Source organism: Grampus griseus, assembly GCF_964374135.1.
Source record: "Grampus griseus genome assembly, chromosome: 18".
In the NCBI taxonomy this organism is placed as follows: domain Eukaryota; kingdom Metazoa; phylum Chordata; class Mammalia; order Artiodactyla; family Delphinidae; genus Grampus; species Grampus griseus.
The window spans coordinates 28582072-28604369 of NC_139012.1; the positions used below are offsets into that span (position 1 = coordinate 28582072).

Here is a 22298-nt window from a genome sequence, read left to right on the forward strand (position 1 = left end):
TTCAACGTGCCTTCAGCCTCTGGGTCCAGCAATTAATTCTTGTATGTTAAAGGACTTTTATGTTTATGGTACATTTTTTATGTAATATAGGCCTATTTTGAATTATAATGTAGGTAACCACATTTTATTTATTGTATCAATAGCATTTAGTTTAATCTATAATCTGTACTGCTTGAAGGTAATAAAACTGAACTTTTACTTAAACATTCTATAATTAAGACCTTTTCAGTAAGTAATATAGGCCAACCCATTCTGTGTTATTCCGAATTAGTGAGGTTTTACTGTCCTAATGTTGTAAAGAGTTTAAAACTTTTTGAAATGCTAGAGTCATTTAGTTATAGAAATGGAACTCATAATTTAGGCCAATTTTGTCTTACCTGGATAGTACTAAAGGTTAGAAACATTAGATAGAAAAAGAAAGGATAATGTGAACATGAAATGATTTGATGTTATTCTGCTTAGTATTCTAAAATGGGTAATGAAAATACAGAATTTTTAAAAAATGTGTGTCTGTAGATCCACATGTGTATCTGCATATTATACACACTTGTTTAGATTTACTATATCACAAAGCAGTTAGCTTAGACTAGCTGACCTGAAATTCCATCCAGATTTACATTTATTTCATGTGTAAGGAATTTGAATCTTGATGACATAGAGGTCGTATTTTAGTTGATGTATAGTATTAGACTAGGAAAAGTAAGTTGCCTTTCTTATTTACACATTCCAAAGTAAAGTTATTAAATTCTGGAATGTGTTTTGAAAATTTTATGGTTAAAATGCCAGAATATTCAAAGTCAAATGTAGAAACCAGGGTTGGAGGGAGGGCCTTAAAGCAAGCTTATGGTAGGAAATTATGAAAAGAAGGGAGGAGGAAAGAAGGAATAAAAGCAGAGGGTTTGGTTCAGAGTTGTGTTTGGGCGCCAGAAGAAGACCGCAGAGCAGACTGGCTGAGGGTCAAGGTGGGACAGACAAAATGAATGACAGGAAACCATTGAACTGCAATACATTGGGTAAAGCTATTTGGTCTTTAGAAATTTTTTAAAGTTCAACTGAGTTTTAGCAATACTGGCGGACAGAGTAGCCTTTCTAGATGTGTTTGGGAAATCTAAGTCATTTGCGAGTCAGCTAGAAATTTTTTTTAAATGGCTAGCACTAACAATATCACTAAGTTTAAAACAATTGTTAAATGACTTTGCATGCAGTTATTTTTATGTAAACTAAATTTTCCCATATAAACTATTACATTTAGAATTTTGTTATTTCTATAACTTAATGACCCATTTACGTTACATAACTGATTAGATTAATAGGCTTTATCTGTAACCAGACCTTATCTGTGTTTTTACTGATTTAGTGATATTTGCAAACAGAAGTATATAGTATATCTTTTCAAAATTGCTTCTTTGCAGGTAGATTCTTGATCTATCACTTCTAACAGCTACAGATTCTTCTTGCTTGTTCCTTTTAACATTTTCTCTTGTTTTTCCATAGTAAACTGATTTTAAATTTTATTTTGAAAATGAATAATGGCTTAATTACAAATTATAACACTTACAGATGGAAGTGGAGAACGAGGAGAAAAGGATGCAAGTAAAATCACAACATATCCTCCAGGCTCTGTGCGATTTGACTGTGAGCTCCGGGCAGTACAAGTCAGCTGTGGATTTCACCATTCAGGTAGCGGCTGGAACTTTAGGGTATAACTGCATTTTTACAATCGTGCTAAATAACCTGTTTGTTTAGTTTTGACACATGTAGTCTGTTAACTGTGTTTAAAAGCTATAGTGTGAGAGTATCTCTCAAATCTATGAAAGCATATTTATTACAGAATCTCTTTTAAGCTATAAAATGATTGTCTAGAGATCTGACTTCTCTTTTTTTTTAACATCTTTATTGGAGTATAATAGCTTTACAATGTTATGTTAGTTTCTGCTGGATAGCAAAGTGAATCAGCTATATGTATACATATATCCCCATATCCCCTCCCTCTTGTGTCTCCCTCTCACCCTCCCTATACCACCTCTCTAGGTGATCACAAAGCACCGAGCTGATCTCCCTGTGCTATGTGGCTGCTTCCCACTAGCTATCTATTTTACATTTGGTAGTGTATATATGTCAGTGCTACTCTCTCACTTCGTTCCAGCTTACCCTTCCCCCTCCCCATGTCCTCAAGTCCATTCTCTACATCTGCAGCTTTATTCCTGTCCTGCCCCTAGGTTCATCAGAACCATTCTTTTTTTTTTTAGATTCCATATGTATGTGTTAGCATACAGTATTTGTTTTTCCCTTTCTGACGTACTTCACTCTGTATGACAGACTCTAGGTCCATCCACCTCACTACAAATAGTTCAATTTTGTTTATTTTTATGGCTGAGTAATATTCCATTGTATATATGTGCCACATCTTCTTTATCCGTTCATCTGTCGATGGACACTTAGGTTGCTTCCATGTTCTGGCTATTGTAAATAGTGCTGCAATGAACATTGTGGTACATGTAGAGATCTGACTTCTAATCTGTCTTCTGATGGACTTATTTTATAATTCAGTTCATGAAATTCCTGAAGGTAAAATAATCCCTGAAGTCCCTTTGAACTCTACAAATCTGTGATTTTTATAATCTGGTCACAAACTTTGTTACTGTTCAGTGAGAGATGTGCATCAACAAATTTCTATATTTTTTTAAAAAGTAGAAATTTCAATTCCTAGTAAATAATTAACATTTGGATTATATAGCTTAGGTTGTACTCTTCAACCTAAACATAAAATATGTTACATTCTTTCTTTTGATACTCAATATATTTCCTTATTTGATAAGACATTGACAAATACTAAAGTTCTGACAGACATATTGATGTTGTACATATCTGTGCAGAGCTCAAACCCATCTACCTATATAATTATCCTAGATATGAGTGAACATTTTGTATGTAGTTACTCATTATAAAAAGACTTTACAGTTGACCCAAACCAATGTTTTATTAAATATTAATGTTATTAAATGGCATTTATAAGAATTTTAAAGTGTACATTATGAAAACATTATACGTTTTTATAACTTACAAAAATATTTTACAGAACTGAAATTATATTTATTTCTCATTAAATATAAATTTGTCAATGCTTCACTTGCCTACTTTTAATGGCTCTACTAATTTTAAACAGTGAAAATTGCACTGCCTTCAGTATAGTTGTGATGGAAATATGAAATGCATACAATGAAAAAATAAAGCTCTGGATTTTGGTTTCAGTGGTTTTAATGGAGAATGGCGATGTCTACACATTTGGGTACGGGCAGCATGGGCAGCTCGGACATGGAGATGTCAATTCCAGGTACTTTAACTTTTTGTGTGAAGATGCTGAGTGTGTTTTTTTTTTCTCTTTCTTCTTTCCTTTCTTTCCTTTTTTCTTTCTAAATATATATTTCTACACTTGAAAAAGTATTTATACCAGTGTTTTGCAAACTGTGGCCCATAAATTATTGGTTATTCTTGATTTTGTGGTTGAGTGCTTTTGTGGGGATAGATGATTTTGTAGTTTCGGGAGAAAAATTGATTTACATTTTATACATCTAAAATGTAAGAGTGATTATGATTATCATGAAATCTTACTGCATTCTTAAGAATTAATATCTTTTTAAAGGCTGTTCATGGCAATGGATAAGACAGTGACTATCCTCAAATGGCATTTTAACAGATCAGCAATAGATTTATTCATATTCCTTGATGTTATCGTTTTTAAATTTTGGTCTAATATTAACATGAAGTCATTGAAGCTTTTCCATAATTTTCAAACAAAATCTAATGGTCACTCAGAGAAACTGTTTTGACTTATCCAGAATAGTGAAGAACTAATTGTGGTAGAGACTACTAGACATTTTTAATATCCATTCTTCCCTACTTCATTTGGTAATAGAGTTTTAGTTGGTGACATGACCATGAAGCCAGAGACTTCATTTTCCCGCCTCCATTGCAGCAAGATATGGCCGAGTAAACTAAAGTGAGATGTGCAGCTTTGGGATCATGCTGTTAAAGGGAAGGGGGATACCCTTCCATTTCTCCCTCTTCCCTCCCAGCTTGCTGCCTGGAGTCCATGCCTGGCGGCAGGAGCTGGAAAAGTCATCCTAGCGATCATAAGTTGGAAACTATGTACTGAGAATGGCAGAGCCACAAGATAGAAATAGTCTGGGTCCCCGACACCATGGAAGTGCCACATCAGCTCCTTATAATTGGGTGCTTAGCTGAAAGAGAAATAAACTTCTGTCTTCTTTAATTCCCTGTTACTTGGCTTTCATTACAGCAGCTGATTGCATTTCTGCTTAATACAGTGAGAGTGCTTTTGGTCAAAAGTATAGAAAAATCCATCTTTGTTAGCTCAGGTCTTCCAAGAAGAAGATGCTAAGATACGATTAGATGTGCAAAGGGTCTATTGGTAGAAAACTGCTGTGAAAGATAAAAGGGAAAAGAGTAGGAATAGGCCCGATGTAGATCTGACCCCTGTGAAAGGAAAGAAGGAGGAAGAATGGGGTAGGAAGAGTTAGGTTACAGTGCAGTTCTGATTGAGTTTTAGCCAGGCCAGTGGGGTGTCCTCAAGCCAAGGTTGCCTTTGGCAGAGTCCCAAATTGGGCAGGATGGGCCAGCACGCATACCTTCACAGTGCTCAGTCCCAGGCTGGTAGCTTCCCAGGGGAAGAATGGCCTCGTGGACCCAAAGGAACAGCATCTGAGGCTGTTAGTCATTTATGTTCCCTGCAGCAGGTGGTCTTCAAGATCTGAGTGGTCTACGTGTGTGGCTGCCCCACCACTGAAACCAGGTTTATTTATAAGTCTGGGGATATATAGGGCAGCTTCAGGCTAGACTTGACTCACCAATTCAGTTTACCTCAGAACCTCCTTTCTTTTTATCTCTCTATTCTTGCCTGATTCTTCCTATAGTCACAAGATACCTGCCGGAAGCAATTGGAACTATATGGTTTCTCATTCACATACAGTGAATCACTCCAGTCATTAAATAAAATCCATAATTTTCACTTTATTCTGAAATCACTTCATTACTGTGGCAGGGATGATGCCATTTACATGGTAAAGACCAGTGATTCTTAATCCTGCCTGCACAGTAGAATTACTTGGGGAACTTGAAAAATGCCATGCCTGGACCCTAAATCTAGACTTTTTACGAGGTGTGTGTTGGGAGATGGGCGTTGGGGGTGGGAGATGGAGGCAGCAAGGGTTGGATAGGATGCCAGCATCAGTTCTTTCCTAAAAGCTCTCCACAGTCTACTGTGCATCCGGGATTAAGAAACGCTATCCATCCCTAAAAGGCAGGGTCAGGTCCATTTGCAGTGCACAGAAAATGAAGGTGAAAGGAGTGTCCTTAGTTACTTCGATGACCGTTGTTATTGATGAAAAGAGATGATTTGAGACACCATTGAGTTGAACTTCTCACTAAAAACACAAGTGCAACATACGTTTGACACTTGTTAACATGTTTATAAAACTATCACAATCTTAAGGACAACTATTGTGCTTGGAAAGAGAGCAAAAGGTCTTTGACAGATTACTGTATCAGATGTCACCAGGTGTGGCATTTGTATGTCGGACATTGGGAATTTCAGAATATCAGTGGCTTTGCAGGGTTGAGCAATTACTGTCACAGGTATTAGAAGGCAGCAGGTACTTTGCAGGGTTGGGTGATTACTGTCACAGGTATTAGAAGGCAGCAGGTACTTTGCGTCGCAATTGAACAACATCACTCATATGCAGAGACTGAGACAGGGCTTGTAATATGCATGGAGAAGAATTTGGAAACTTTTTGTTCTGTTTCTCATGGAAGACTCGTGACACAGAAGAGAATTTATTATTATCATCATCATCACCATTATTGCTGCTGTTATTTAGCTGGAGATTATTTTGTGAGTCATGACATAACCTGGGAAAGGTGCATTACAGTTAGACATGATGGAGCATCAGTCACGTGTGCCGCAAGGGGGCCACTTTCTCACAAATCAGACTTTGTACTTGTATATCACTCCACAGAAAAGATTTAGCAAATATATGTGCTTCCTGGTCTTGACTGAGTGGGAGGGAAATAGTGGAAATCATATCTATAATCAAATCACAGCCCTAAGGTGCCTGCACAGTGTGAAGAACGAACAGCGTAAGCACAAGTCCTGCCACCCCACGTTGAGGTGTAACGGCTGAAGAATGGGAAGGATCTCAAGGCAGCTTTTAAGTGAAGAGGCTGCTATTACCTAAAAGCATTGCCTCCTGGTCCTGATGGTTAGCCAGGGGGCATCATACCTTGACTTGCAGTGACTCGCTCAGGTGACAGTATCATGGCAATATGCTAAGTATTTTTAATAGTTTCGAATATATCTTCATGAAGTGGGATAGCTTCTAATGTTGAAAATTAAATAATTAGGGTTTTTTAAGGAGATTAAACTCTGGTGGGATTTCTTTGAACCGCCCAAAGTTGTTCTTTTCCAGCATGTGAATTTTCACTCCTGGTTCCATTGACTGAGTTGTAACTGGAAGGCTGATTCCATGGTGGTGGGGAGCTCCAGGCTGGGTAATGCAGTGAAATAACGCCTACACACTGTGCCTAGTGGATTAAACGGAAACCAGCCAGAACCGTCTGTGCCGTGAACACTCCGGTTACCCTGTTTGTCTGGATCTGTCTGGGACTTGGAAGGCAGGAGTCAGGAACTGTTATGAATTCCAAAAGGAATTGACCATGTGTATGGAGGAACAGTCCCCGGAGGAACAAAGCCTCAATAGCATACATATTAACTAACTACCACGAAGCAAAACATTTATAGATATTTAGTTGAAATAAAGTTGGAAGGTACTTTTTTTTTAAGTTTCTAGTAATCAAGCACTTTAACTGAAATTTATTGTATAGCACACATTAATAATGTGTGATTAATGTAAGATAAATATTGTAATGTGCATGTGCTAAAGGTAGAAACGTGTTATTGGTATTCTCTTTATTTAATGCGGTGTCTTGCCAGGATGACTGAGTCTGATTATATCACTCGGTGCCCATGTTACCTTGACCACATTACTTAACTTTCCTGTGTCTCAGTTTCTTCCTTTTGAATGGGAATAAGTATCTTTCTCTCAGAAGGTTGTTGTTCAGTGAGATGATAGGTGTTTTTTACTTAGCACAGGGCCTAGCCTGTAGTGAATGCTCAGTAAATGTTGGCTGTTACTGTTGCTGCTTTTAAAAGTGAATGTCAAAAAGCTTCTGAGGGCTGTAATACATTCACTCATGACATGAGTCTACCAACCCTCTTTTTCGTTTATTTTCTTCAGTATGCTCTTAAATCCCTGAATTCCAAATTCTTTTACTCTTTTCAGTAAACTTAAACCTGGATGTTGGGAAAGGGACTATAGTGTTTAGATGCTTTTATTCTCCTTTTTTCAGTAGAATTTGGATAATTCTTATAATGTTTCTGAGTTTCATCTTTTTCTTGCTGTATCCTCCTTCTGCATTAATATGCTACACAGTCATAGACAAGGTTCATATCTTTGATTCATCTCTTACCAGCTATGTGACTAATTTACTAAGCCTTAGTTTAAATGTCCCATAGCATTGTTAAAGAATTAATATAGTGTCTGTAAAATGCCTGGCATGCATACACATACACATATAATTTTTGTTTTCTGTTCTTCCTGTGTTTACCAAATAATTTAATAAATGGGCTCTAGTATCATGAAAAGAGTTTATTAGAAGAATTGCCACTAACTCTGGGAGAATTCTTTTTAAAGGGCTTCAGATCTACCCATAGAGTTATTTTGATAACCAGTGGTACATTTTATTTGAAAATGCTTTGTAAACTGCAGACAAGTAAACAGTTTTAGGTACTGTTTACTTGTCTGCAGTTTAATCCTTTGTTTGAATCCTTTGTTTGAATCGAACTGGACATTTCTGTGAGGACATTAGTTTGCCATACAGCCCTTTGACCTGGTAATTGTTTATTGCCAAAGCTCCCAGTACCTCAGATTTGAGAACCACTTAACTTTCACTGCTGTTCCTAGCCATATTATTGTATCCTCAAGTACAAACTACTCTTTTGAGGCAGGGCCATTCTGCTCTCCTCCCCTTTGGTTACTACCTACCTGTGTTTTAGTCACTGCCTTTCATTCACTGAAAATTTAGTATCTGGCTCACAGTGTTTTCCCAATCTGAGTCTTGTCACACACTCATGAATGGTCCCATACAATACAGTTACCTTGACACCGTGAGTTAGATCTAGTGAACTTTACTTCCACATTCATGGTGGTCATTCCCAGGACCCATTATGAATCTAGCATAGCTCCAACTCTGAATTTTTAAGTTTAAACAACCCATGATCTGATGACAATTTCTTCTTCTGTTACTTAGCATTACTTTACTTGGTCTTTGACTTTATCAGTACTTCATTCTCTAGAGCCCTCTACTTTCTTAGTGTCTATCGCCTGTTTCAGTTTTTTTCCGACCCACGTTAGAGACTGTCATTCATTCTCTTCACCTGTACTCTTACCATTATCCTCAGTTTTCTCACCCTCTTGGGTCTTGATGCTAAGGCATGGCAAAACTTCAGGCGTGAATCGGTCTACCTATATTTTCTATGTCTAACTTAGGCTTCCGGAAGAAAATAAATCACCATACTTATACAGATTGTTATGATTTGTAGATTGGACCAATCCTTCTACAATAGGCAGTGATCCTCCTGGTTTGTAGTTTTGAACTGTTTGATTTAACACCTTTTGAAAATGTGATGAAAGACATAGGCTGTCTCTTCAGAAAACAGACATAAGAATATACACTTAAAAGTTGGCTTCCAGATTTAGAAGATTCACAGATCTCCTGAAGTTCACTTTCAGACTTCCTAGAAGTCATTTGGATCTGGGTTAAAAACTTCTGGTCTAGGTTTTTATTTTTTCCATTCACCACCGTACCCTTTCCGTAATCTTTAAATTCTCTCCTCACCCATTTCCTCTTCCTCTCAGCACATGACCTCTGTTCACATCACAGCAAAAATAAAAACATTAGGTGGGAAATTCTTCAGTCCAGCAACTCTGCCAACCTGCCTGCGTCCATTACTACTTCTTTCCTCCTTCTTCATGTTACACTGAAAGAGGGGCCTGTTCTTGTCTATGCTGTGAAACCTCTGCCTTTTCCATAGGGATCCAGTTCTGTTTCTTGTCTCCCCTCTGAACCATATGTCCTTATCTTTACTCTTTTAAACTTCTGCAAATTCTTAAAAAGGACAGAGCTTCCCCTTCAGCTCCATTTTCCCTCTAGCTGTTGGTTCTCCTTTTTCCCTTTTGTGCTGAGGTTTTTGAAGGGATTTTGCATTAGTCTCTGACCCCACTGTTAACTCTTCCTTTGCTACATAGTGTTGTGCCTACTCCACCAAAGAGACTTCCTTCTTGCAAAATCAGGTGGTCATTTGTATCTGTCTCTAGAGCATTCAGCATGTACATTATTTCCCTATTCTTGAAATGACTGTCTACATACCACATTTTTCCAGAGTTCATTCTTTGTTATGTCCTAGATTTTATGAGCTCTTCTTCTTCCTCTGTCCATACCTAAATGTTAGAGAGACTTACAATGAAAACTATCTTTTCTCTCTTCGTCTTCCTAGCTGTCATTCATTCTCATAGCTTAAGTGAATGTTACCACCATCTACCTTGTTACTTAAGCAGAAAACCTTCATTGCCCCATGTCAGTCATTGCCGGAGTCTAGTCAGTTCTGTTCCTTACAGAGCTGTCAAATCCATTCATTCCTTTCAGTCCACACTGTTCCTATTTCAGGCCTCCACCATAACTCACCCAGATTATTGTGACATCTTCTTAACTAGGTTTCCAGCTGCTAGTCTTGCCTCTTCCCAGTTCATTTTTCATTGCAGCCTGAATAATCATTTAAAAACATATGTAATTTAAAAAAATTTAAAGTATTATAATTACATTGTCTCAAAAACAGAGCTCTCCTATTATGTGTGGACTCTTTCTGTAGTGTGATTATTCTCATTATAGATGATGATTACTGAAAGTGGTAAATAAAGTGATATAGGGATGGTTACAAGGATAGATACGATGAATACGGGGATACCATTTATCATAATAGTTACCATTTATTAATTGTTAACTGTGTACCAGACACTGATCCAAGCCCTTGACATATGTGAGCTTCTTTATTGTTCATAGGAACCCTATGGGGTAAATACTGTTTAATATTATCTCCATGTAATAGAAGAGAAAACTGAAATACAAAAAGGACGAGTAACTTGTTCAAAGTCATGGTACATTGCTACTGCGTGGTGGAGCCAGGATTCACATGCAGGCAGTCTACATCTAGAGCCTGAGCTTGTAGCCACTGCTGCGGTGCCTCTCATGATACTGTATTCTAATTCATTAACTACTGTATATGTTAAAATCTAAAATTACCGTTCAGTGAAAAAATGGTAGAAAAGAAGACATAAAAATAATTGACAGTTCAGTGGAAAAAAGTAGAAAATAAGACATAAATTTAATTGTTTTGTATGGTTCTTAGATTGAATTCCTGCTAAATCAGCTCATGATTTTTATTTCATCTGACAAATATTTATAGAGCGCTCTAACTTGCCATTCACTATATAAGGTAACATTTTTTTTTCTTTTAAAACAAAGGTAGCACCAGTCTTTCAGAAAAAATAAAAATTATGTGTCCATAGTTAGGGTAATAAACTCAAGAAATCTTTTTAATAATCTCCTTAAAGTCAGTGATTATGTCTTTTTCATCTTTGTGTACCTAACGCATAGGATAGAGACAGGCATATAGTACCTAAGTAAGTGTTTGCTGAATATTCTTATTAGTGCCTTTTATCTCTTCTATTTTTTATTGCATTGTTTATTGTTTTTTATTTCAGTTGGGTCTTGTAAGAAATTGACTTAATTTTTTTTTTTTTTTTTTTTAACCTAGGGGATGTCCCACTCTTGTTCAAGCATTGCCAGGCCCTAGCACACAAGTTACTGCAGGCAGCAACCACACGGCAGTACTTTTAATGGATGGACAGGTCTTCACATTTGGAAGTTTTTCTGTAAGAAATTTTTTAAGCATTAATAATATTGCATTGTACCGTTGCCTTGCAATTTGTCTACGTTAGCTATTTTTTCTGGTTTCAGTGAAATTCTTGTATTATAATTATTGCATATGCATATTTCCTGTCTCCACATCCAACATACACGAAACCTAACAGACTTTGCTTTGAAATGATTTTCTTTTGTAGTGTAGCATTAGAATTTATTAAATTTAACAGCTGTGTTAGAATACTGGACATGTTTATTCCAGGTCAGAATCTGTTAAGCATTCAGTAGAGCTAATTCTGTCACTGAAAACTTATTTCCCAACAGTTTGTAAAGAATCATTTTTCTTAACATGTAGAATTATTTTTATTTTAGAACTTTTTAAAGGCCTGGTTCTCTTGGTAGATTTGTTTAGAGTTATAGTTTAGTTTTTCCTCTCCCTCTCTGTGTCTCTCTCTGTCTGTTTGCCTGTCTGTTTTGCTCTTTCTCTTTTTTGCCAAAGCTTGAAAAGAGTGAAGATGCTCTGAGAATTTTGTATAGTTTGGGCATAGTAGAGCTCAAGGAAAAGCTTAATAAGACTGTGCTAATAAACCTGTACCATCTGTGATGTGGGTAACTATTCAGAACCCTCTAACCTAAGTCTCTGGGATGTAATTTGCAACTCTTGATTTTTTTTAAATGTAAATGTGAACTTAAAAAAAATCTCTTACTTGGAAATGATTTTAAGCTTACAGAAAGTTTCCCAAAAATAAGAATAGTACATAGAGCGCCCATATATTCTTGAATCAGATTCACCTATTGGTAACATTTTGATCCGTTTGCTTTATCATTTGTATATTCGTGCTCTCATTCTCTCATGTACTCTGTATGCATGTGTGTATAAAACTTTTTTTTTCTTGTCCTTTAAGAATAACTTGCACACATTATGATCCTTTACTCCTTAAATAGTTTGTGTTTTGTCAGTTGATCCGGTAATTCTTTTCTGGCATTTTTCCCCTCCAGTCTAGGATCAGGCATTGTATTTATTTCTCATGTCTCTTTAGTCTCCTTTAATCTGTAACATTTTCGCTCCTTTTCTTTGTTTATTATGACATTGACATTTTTGAAGAATATGGTACTTCTTTTTTTTAACAAAAGGTTCCTTATTTTTGTTTCTCTAATATTTCCTCATGTTTAGATTCAGGTTGTGCGTTCCAGACTAAAATACCATGTAAGTGACATCGTGTCCTTCTCAGGGAATCACATTTGGAGGCACAAAATGCCCACCTGCCCTTCACTGGTGATGTAAATTTTGATCACCTGTAAAATTTTGTTTGATTTCACTACCGCAGAGTTAGAATTTTTTCACTTGAAACTAATAAGCAGTCTTTGGGTTGACACTGTTAAGTTTTAAGATACCTGCTTCTCTTCAGAATTTCTAGATTTCGCGTCTGTTGATTGTTCTTGCCTGAGCCAGTTTTTACTATAATGGCTGCAAAAATGATGATTTTTCCAACCCCAGCACCTCCTCACATTTACCTGTCAGCCCTTTGCGTTTTACTCTAAGCAAGAGCCCATTTAATATTTGTTTGTTTACCTGTCTACTTATTATTGGTGTAGACACATTTCTCTTTTTTCGTCATTACTGTACTTAATTATTTGGGTGCTTATATTGTCTCAGATTTCGCCAGTGGGAGTCCCTTCATGCTGACTTCTGTGTTCTGGTGACATGCCTCTTTGTTTTTTCGAGTACTTCCTTACTTCCTGGCATAACAAGTTGTTCCAGGCTTATCTGTATGAGTCCTAGAATCAGCTATTTCTCTAAAAAACCTAGGTTGTTTTTAGTGGGGAATAGTACTAGACACCAGCTGAGCACTAGGTGTATTCATTGCATCCCCAGTACACATCTGTGTGTATATATACATACATACGTATATTTTAGAAATAATAAGTCTGCACTGATACCTCTTAATTCCAGCCCATTCCCATAAGGTTCTTTCTTACCTTGTCTCATTCCATGTTTATGTCCCTTCTTCCACAGTAAGAATCCTGGATCCCAACAATATCAATACATTTATTTCTCATTCACTCAGTCCTAAACTATGTCTGAAATAGTTTTATATTTGCTTTGCCCACACTACTGTAAAAACAAACTCCCTAAAAAGAGTTCAGGATTTGTTTATCACTCTTGTTTCTGCCCTCCTCTCCCCCGCTCTCGCCCCCTCTCGCCTGTGTCCTACCCCAAGACCGAAGGTACAGATTCAGATACTGTGTTCATAAGTTACTTGGATTCTTTCTTCCCACCCCCTTTCAGTGGGATTATGTTATTCCTTTGGAATAGAGTTGGGTTCATTTGTTTTAGTTTTCTTTTTCTTTAAATTTTATTTAATATGGATAAAAATAGGTAGAACTAGCAGATTCTTTGTAAAGGGTGACAACAGCCAAGGATCACCTTCCTTCCCTTGTTCCTGAAAACGGGCCCTTTTACCGGTTACACTTTGTCTCACCCTGTCCTGGGACAGGGGTTCATCTCCGTAAAGTGAGTAAGATCTGATCTCGGGTGGGGGAGAAAGAGGGATGACCTTTCAGCATGGAGATAACTTTGGCCTTGAACAGTGAATGAGGCTCCAGAGGAATGCCAAAGGTAGGGCAGAAAGGGGACGAATTAAAGGACTGTCACTGAGTGGGGTTCCTCTTTTCCCTCTTGTAACAGTCTTCCTGGCCCTTTGTAGGAAGACATTGGTTTAACTGCTGTCCCCTACCATGTCCTGCCGACTTGGAGCTCTCAGACCTCCAAGGAGAGTGGTTTGTGGTCCAGTGCGCTGTTTCAGTTTGCTTTTAAGTTTAAGGGTCCCTCCTCCCACATCCTTAGATGGAGTTTTATTTTTTGAATGTGTAGAACCTTAACATGTTTCCAAAAGTTAAGTTACACAAAAATGGTATACTCACCCAAGTGTCGTTCCCTCCCCCATCTCTGGCATCCCTACTTCCCACCCCTTCACGCCGTGCTTGTAGGTTATGAAGTTCATTGTTTTCCAGTTTCTCCTTCCTGTGTTTATTTTCTTAAAGATTAATACGTAAATAACCACACACACCATCTATCTATATCTGCATTGATATAGGTATAAATATGGTATGTATATATATACATATATATAATTATTTCCCCATCTTTGTTTTTCTAAATGTAGCATTTTATATATGCTCTTCGGTACTTTGTCTTTACACTTTACTGTATCTCCTAGAAATCATTCCTCATCAGTTCATAGAGATCTTCCCAATTCGTATTTTACATCTGCATAGTACAATTGTGTATATATCTTGTAGTTTATTAAATCAATTTCTTGTGCTTGGAATAAGAAGTATTTTCTAATATTTTGCAACAATAACAATGAATATTGTTAGAGGTGTGCCTTTGAGGTAAATTTTTCGAAGTAAGGTTGCTGGGTCGAAGGCTAATGCCTGTGTAGTTTCGTGAGATAGTAACGATTCCCCTCTATTTTGCATCTCACCAGCAGTGTCCGAGAGTGCCTGTTTCTCCACAGCCTTGCCAGCAGCATGTGTTGTCCCTCATACCTTTTAATTTGTGTCAGCCTGATGGGTGAGCAATCGTCCTGCGTACTTTGAAGCCTTTTTCCTGTGGCTGGCACTGTGAACCTTCGAGCCCTTGCCTGTTATCTGGCATTTTCACGCAGAGGTTCAGGTTTTCCCTTGGGGGATGATTTCACCAGTTCTTCCCTCTGTTCCCTTCTTGAGCCTCCCCTTCTGTGCCCGGCACCTTACCTCCACCCTCTGGTTTCAGGCACCTTAAAAGTCCTGAGGTCCATTATTTCCTGATACTGCTGAAGGCTTGAGTCATGTGTGGTTTTCTTTGCTCTGTGTGGATTTTTTATTTATTTATTTATTTATTTATTTATTTATTTAATTTTGGCTGAGTTGGGTCTTCAGTGCTGCGCAGGGGTTTTCTCTAGCTGCGGCGAGCGGGGGCTGCTCTTTGTTGCGGTGCGCGGGCTTCTCATTGCAGTGGCTTCTCGTCATGGAGCATGGGCTCTAGGCACGTGGGCTTCAGTAGTTGTGGCACGTGGGCTCAGTAGTTGTGGCTTGCGGGCTCTAGAGCGCAGGCTCAGTAGTTGTGGCGCATGGGCTTAGTTGCTCCGTGACATGTGGGATCTTCCCGGACCAGAGCTCGAACCCACATCCCCTGCATTGGCAGGCAGATTCTTAACCACTGCGCTACCAGAGAAGCCCGCTCTGTGTGAATTTTGTTGTTTTGGAGGGAATGTGAATGGTAATGTTTAGAATCAGACAATCATCATTGTCCTCTAGTCCCAGAAGCTGTAGCTGTGAACCTCTGTGTATTTAAATGTGGCTTATTTATAACCACGTTCTGAATCCCATGGGGCCTGTCCAGGCAGCTATCATATTTTTAGACTGCTTTTCTTCACATTAGTTGGTTGATAGGGGAATAGATATTTATTTCAGTAGTCAATGAAAAATATAATTAGTTTCTTTTCCTCCAAAAGCATAATAATACCCCTCAATATGACGTACACATTTTTATGCTGTTGTTGTTGTTTTGTCAAAACATAAGGATCTTGAAAGAAGCTGAGATAAACATTGAAATTTCTTGGCTGCTTCTCTAATCCTGTGCTTGCCACTTTTCCCTCCATTGGTTCAACCCAGGGATTGATGTTCTGTTGCTTTTGCAGTCAGTTTGTGGCTGTGTTTGTTTGCAGTGTTCCTGGCTCCCTTATGCTCTGGGTGTTTTGCCGTGATTTCCTGTTCCCGTTACTTGTAGTGAACCCTGGCTGCCGTGGTGCAGCATTGTCTGCCTTCCAGGGGGTTGTGGAAGGGGAATGCTAGGAGAGAGAGAGAACTCCTGAGCCACGGGTGGGTGAATATTTCCCAATCCAACATTAACATTCTTTTACAGCTACTCGCTTAGTAGTGAGAAACTTCCTATTACTCTTACCAAACAGGTACCTAGAGACAGCCATACTTTTTAAGTGAGTTCACAGTTACTTACTTAAGACATCATAATGATTCTGCTGTCTATCTTGAAAATAAGTGAAATAACTTACTAACACATGATCATGTGAAAAATATGTAATTTCCTAATTGTATTCACAGTGGCAGTATTCATTATTTTGGCCTTTTACCCAAATATTTTTAGACTCTGTGAGTTCGAGAGTGACATTTTATGGTACCGTCAACTTAAAGTAGCAAAGTGATTTTTTAAATGAACAATTTGTATTACCAATTTTTTAACATATTGTGTATTTATTATACTTTTCATTTAAATGTTGGTAAAGACAATCACAGTATTTCAGGGAGATTTCTTACATGGAGAAATATTTCAACTGTATTATTATTTTTTTAATCATGTACTATGTGGTTTATTAGGGGGAGAATTCCTAAGAATAACAGAAATTATTTTACTCCTTTGTAAATGTTTGGTCCAAATTTCATATGAATTTCATTTATTAAAAAATATAGCTAACAACTGATGAAGAATAACGTCTCACAGAGCTAATTTTGTCTACTGTTTCCTTAACTTTATAAAATATTATAAATTGTTTATCCAGTATTATTGTTAATACGATTTATTTAATCTTTTAGAAAGGACAACTGGGTAGACCAATTTTGGATGTGCCATATTGGAATGCAAAACCAGCTCCCATGCCTAACATTGGATCAAAATATGGAAGAAAAGCTACCTGGATAGGTGCAAGTGGGGACCAGACTTTCTTACGAATTGATGAAGCACTTATTAATTCTCATGTGCTCGCTACATCAGAAATTTTTGCCAGTAAACACATCATAGGTAATACCCCAAACAAGCAAATGTCCCTCCAAAATAGCCTTGATAGTAAACGGTCATCTTTCCCTATTACGAGATGTAGTCCTGTAGCTTTTTGTTTTCTTCTGTTTGAAGTAGTTTAAAAGAAGCTTCTAAGTGTCTATGTTTATATGTATCTATGTGCTGGAAGAATGAAATAATTAGGAAAGTAGAAACCAAAGTACTTATAAGCTAGAGAGTGGTGGAAATATGAGCTAAATTGTAGTGGTATAAATCCTATACAGTGTATTGGAAAGAGGAATTTTTCTGTGTTGGTTCTTGTCAAGTAAATGATGGAAATTAGTTTTATGGAAGGTTACATAAGTCAAACTTTGACGTTTCATCGAGACCAAGGTGTCAATTTATACTTGTGTCCATGGTATCATGAATAATTATATAATAGAGTAGTATTGTGTAGAAATTAAGGGCATGTGTTGTGGACTTAGACAGCCTGAGGTTTTAGTCCAAATTCTGCTACTTAAAGGTTTTTAGTTACTTAAATCCCTCAGTCTCAGTGTCTTCTTCTGTAAAATGGAGATAGTAATAATACTTACCTTACAGGAAATGCTTATCTTATAAGTTGGGGGAATATAAAAAGGTAATGCATCTTTAAAATATATAAATACTTTTTCCTAAGGCTTGGTACCTGCTTCTATATCAGAACCTCCTCCATTTAAGTGTCTTCTGATAAATAAAGTGGATGGGAGTTGTAAAACGTTTAATGACTCTGAACAAGAGGATCTGCAAGGATTTGGTGTGTGTCTTGATCCTGTGTATGATGTCATTTGGAGGTAAGCTTCTCTGTTTATAAAATAGAGTAATAAGTAAGTTTGGATCAAATTGTACTTTTGTGGAATATAAAAGTCATGTATAGGCAGACTTTTCATAGATGAGAACTCTCCTATTTAACTGTTAACTACACTTCTATCACAGTGACTCTTGGGGACCTTCACTCTTGCTACCTTTAGTGTAGTGGTTCAAAGCATGAATTCTGAGCCAGACTGCCTAGGTTTATCCCAGCTGCACACGTTGCTTTCTGTGTCGCTGTGGACAAGTTACTTTGACTCTGTGTGCCTTACTTTTGTTATTTATAAAATAGGTATAATAATGGTACCTTACAGGCTGTTATCAGAACTTAGGGTAGAGGCGCATAGTAGGTGCTGTAGAAGGCTTTGCTACTCTCATTATAATAAGAAATTTTACTCTCAAGAGTTCTCTTGTTAATTATTTTTAGTCTGTCAGCATTCTTGTCTGTATTGTGTAGAATTCACTCTATTTCCTGGTCCCGTAAATATCTAATCATTACCAGCTATGTAGAAGAAATTATGCCAAAGACAATACAGAATAAATATGATCAATGAGCTTGCCCTTTAGGAATGTATGTAACAAAATCCCCATATTGGTAGAGAAATATACAGGGTTATCAAACTCTGGAAATTATAAAAATGTAGAGATGGATACAGGTACACAGGCGATTCAAGAAATTATATTGTAACTTGTTTAAAATTTATTATGGTGCTTTATATACATAATGAGTAAAGGAAAGAGTTATCCTCAGATTTGTAGCTTTGAATGCTAATAGGGGGTGTATACTGCCCTTACCAGAGTGGCTCATCACAGGACTTAACCATTTTTTCCCCCTTGCGTTGTTTATTTGGTCAGCCTTAGTAGGAATCCAGGTAAGTTGAAAGGGGAAGACTTCCTCTGTCTTCTTTATTCTGCCCATTCCTGCTTTCATTTCTACCAGCCATCCAAGTCTTAAAAGGCCATGTTTTCTATCAGTCCTGAGGCCTGATTCCTAGTGAAGGAATTATAGTGCTTCCCAGGTTGCTCACAAGCTTGCTATCTCACTTGGGCATTTTGTGGGAAGACTTGGAGGCCAGAATTGAGTTGAGTAGTGCTTCTAGATCTCCGTAGCAGCAATATACAGGGTAGATTAGATAACAAGAGACTAGAGGTGAGTAGTCTTATAGTGATTCTTATGAAAACATGAGATACTGAGAACCAGAATTAGAGTGGTCACAGTGGAACGGAGGGGATAGAGAAACAAATGATGTAAAAATAGAATTATCCTCAACTATTTACTGATTGGAAGTCAATGTACAAGAGACTTAGTTACCAAAGAGCAAGCTCTGGTTTGGACCTAGGTTTAAATTGATGTTTGATTTTCTATGATCCTTACATGTTTTATTTTTAAATGAAGTAAATTTGCATTAACAAAATAAAGTAAAAACTGGCAGTATGGAATTAGTTTCTGGATACATTTACTAAATTAGAAATGCATTCTCTAAATTAGAGAGAACAGTAGAAGTAGATTCTAACATTAGAATCATTTCCCTGGGGTCTTAACAGAACTCCAAAGTGCTTCAAGTATCCGATTACTTGAACCTTGCCTTTTTCACATGTGGTAGCAGTGGGGACAGATGATCTCAAATGCTTGCCAGGTCCTTGATCATTTACCCTTTATTCTAAAACAGAGATTAAAAGATGAAGGACAGTCTCCTCCTGTGTTTGAGTAAAACAGCTGGAAGGTGGAGAGTTTGTTCCTTTATCCTGACTTCTGGCTGCTTTGTGTCCTTTGTGTTTTTCAGTAGAGTATGTGCATTTTACAGCTATCACAGACATTGCATATTCAGTATCAGCTTACTTTGACTTTCCTTCCGGCCTGAGTCTGCCTCCTTTTGTATTCTTAACAATAACTTCTCCTGAACAATTAGAAACATTTAACATTTGAAAAGAGCAGATAAATGTTAATAGCAATTTTATTTCCCATGTCAAAATTTACAAAACTAACACATGAATCTGTGTTATTTTTTAAAAAGCAAAGCAAAAATACAAACAGGAAAAATGATGTGGTCCTTCTCCAAATCTTTTTCTTCCCCCGTACCAAATCCCACTAACCTTCGCTATGGCTCACAAGTATTAGGTTTGGTTTATATTGTTTGATACCTTTTTTTTTTTTTTTTGCGGTACGCGGGCCTCTCACTGTTGTGGCCTCTCCCCCGTTGCGGAGCACAGGCTCCGGACGCGCAGGCTCAGCGGCCATGGCTCACGGGCCTAGCCACTCCGCGGCATGTGGGATCTTCCCGGACCGGGGCACGAACCCGTGTCCCCTGCATTGGCAGGCGGACTCTCAACCACTGTGCCACCAGGGAAGCCCTGTTTGATACCTTTTAAAATGCATGTATTTTGTTTTTTATATAAATAAGACTACAAGTATCACTTAGATTGATAGATTAAATTAAAAAGCAATAAACCAATAATATTAATGCTACTAATTATAGCAGCTATTAAATAGAATTTATTCTGTGTGAAGTATTATTTTTAAGTGTTTTTTAAAAATAATTTAAATTTTTTTAATTGTGATAGAAATAACATAAAATTTAACATCTTAACCATTTTTAAGTGTACAGTTCCGTAGCATTAAATATAGTCACATTGTTGAACAGCATCTCTCCAGAACATTTTCATTTTGTAAAACTTAAACTTATGCAAAGAACAGCTCATTTCTCCCTCCCTCTCACTCCTGGCAACCACCGTTCTACTTTCTGTTCCTTTGCATTTGCCTACTTTAGATATATATATAAGTGAAATCATACATAGTTTGTCATTTTGTGACTAGCTTGTTTCACTTAGCATAATGTCTTCAAGGTTCATTCTTTTTTTTTTTTTTTTTTTTTTTTAGCTGAATGGTATTTCATTGTATGTTTCTACCACATTTTCTTTATCCCTTCATCCATCGAAGGGTGTTTGGGTTGCTTCCACCTCTTGGCTGTTGTGGATAATGCTGCTATGAACATGGGTGTGCAAATATCTCTTCAAGATCCTGCTTTCAGTTCTTTTGGATATGTACCCAAAGTGAGATTGCTGGATATAAGTGCTTTTATATTTAGTAAATTTGGATCATCAAGTGCCATTGATTGAGAAGACCAGACTTAAATAATATACTATTTTGATACAAACATTTGAAAAATCATAAAGAAAAGCAAGAAAATAATAAACTTTTGAAATTCAAGATAATCGTTACCTTTGAAAGGAAAAGGAAAGGAATTGAGTTGGGAGGGAGACACAGAGTACTTAATAGATAATGGTAGTGTTCTTTTTACTAGTGTATATTGTGTCATTATTCTTCATACTTTATTTTGAAAATATTTTGTTACTTTTCTTTTGTGTGTACTCGATAGTTGATAAAAACAACTCTTCCAAAAAGAATTTATAGAATAAAAGAGGTAAAGAAGTGGAAACTGCTTTTTGAGAATTTTATTATGAAAGAGATAAAAGGAATGAGATAATGGCAGGAGGGCATTGTGGGTCCCTCACGGTTTTTGTGACTGCTTTACTGTTTATTAGTAAGATTCAGCATCTGCATACATTCTGTTTGTGCTTCCTTCCTAAGAACAGCATTCCATGTGCTTTGCCCACTTTCGATATGGGATTGATTATCTCTTACTGGCTTGCGGGAGCTCTTCTACGTTATGGATATTGCAGTTTTGTCTCATATGTTTGTTTCATGTATTTTCTTTTGACTTATCTTTTGTCTATACACTTTTTTATGGAGTTTTTGCTGTACAAAAGCTTTACATTTGTAAGTACACATTATACTTTTAAGTATACTGTTGCTCTGTTATTCATGAAATGTGATCTATATTACTGTTTTGTTCAAATTATTTCATTTATAGTGACATAATCACTTTATTTATATCTTTAGCTCAGATATGGAAAGTCATGAGCTACGTTTTGTCCTGTTTAAGCTGGCCGTATTACTCTCTTTTTATTGTCAATTATACTTCACAGGTTTTATTATACTGTAATTATTCTTTCTTGAAAGGTTTCGACCAAACACTAGAGAACTATGGTGTTACAATGCAGTGGTTGCTGATGCCCGACTTCCCTCTGCAGCAGACATGCAGTCCCGATGTAGTATTCTAAGTCCTGAACTTGCCTTACCAACGGGATCAAGGGCTCTCACCACCCGGTCTCATGCAGCTTTGCACATTCTAGGTAGGGTTGGTATTTGATGATCAGCTAATTTTCATTAATGTGTGCTGAGGATTTTTTTAAGAGTATTTAAATTTGTATATCATTCTGTCATGTTTGTTAAACAGTAATGCGCTAGGTGCAAAATAAGTTAAATCATCTAACTTTAAGAGGTTTACCCTACAGAAAACAGTACATCAGACTTACACCAACACCCTGAACGATTCATATATGCCCAAATATAAAGCAGCCCTGAATATAATTTTCCTAATATGTGTCTTGTAAAGTAATGTTTTTGCTTAACTTGAATATATAAACTTTAGTGATGTAGGTTAAATATTCAAATGTATAATTATAATATTTAATTTTTATACATTATTTAAAATAAATTCTATAAAATATGATATGAATTTTATAGTTACCACTTGTTTCTTCTTACATAATAGTTTTC

At 36.9% G+C, this 22298-nt stretch overlaps 1 protein-coding gene across 2 annotated transcripts in view; it reads left to right on the plus strand.

Annotated features, from left to right (window-relative positions):
• The window catches only part of MYCBP2 (MYC binding protein 2), a gene marked incomplete at its 5' end in the record, with an annotated part of 273021 nt that overhangs the window by 105322 nt on the left and 145401 nt on the right, over positions 1-22298 (plus strand). For both annotated transcript variants that reach the window (XM_082675380.1, XM_082675381.1), the window contains 6 exons: positions 1561-1680; positions 3253-3334; positions 10949-11066; positions 16651-16855; positions 17508-17661; positions 21699-21871. In XM_082675380.1, coding sequence (XP_082531506.1) covers positions 1561-1680; positions 3253-3334; positions 10949-11066; positions 16651-16855; positions 17508-17661; positions 21699-21871 — 852 coding nt within the window. The remainder of the gene's footprint in view (positions 1-1560; positions 1681-3252; positions 3335-10948; positions 11067-16650; positions 16856-17507; positions 17662-21698; positions 21872-22298) is intronic.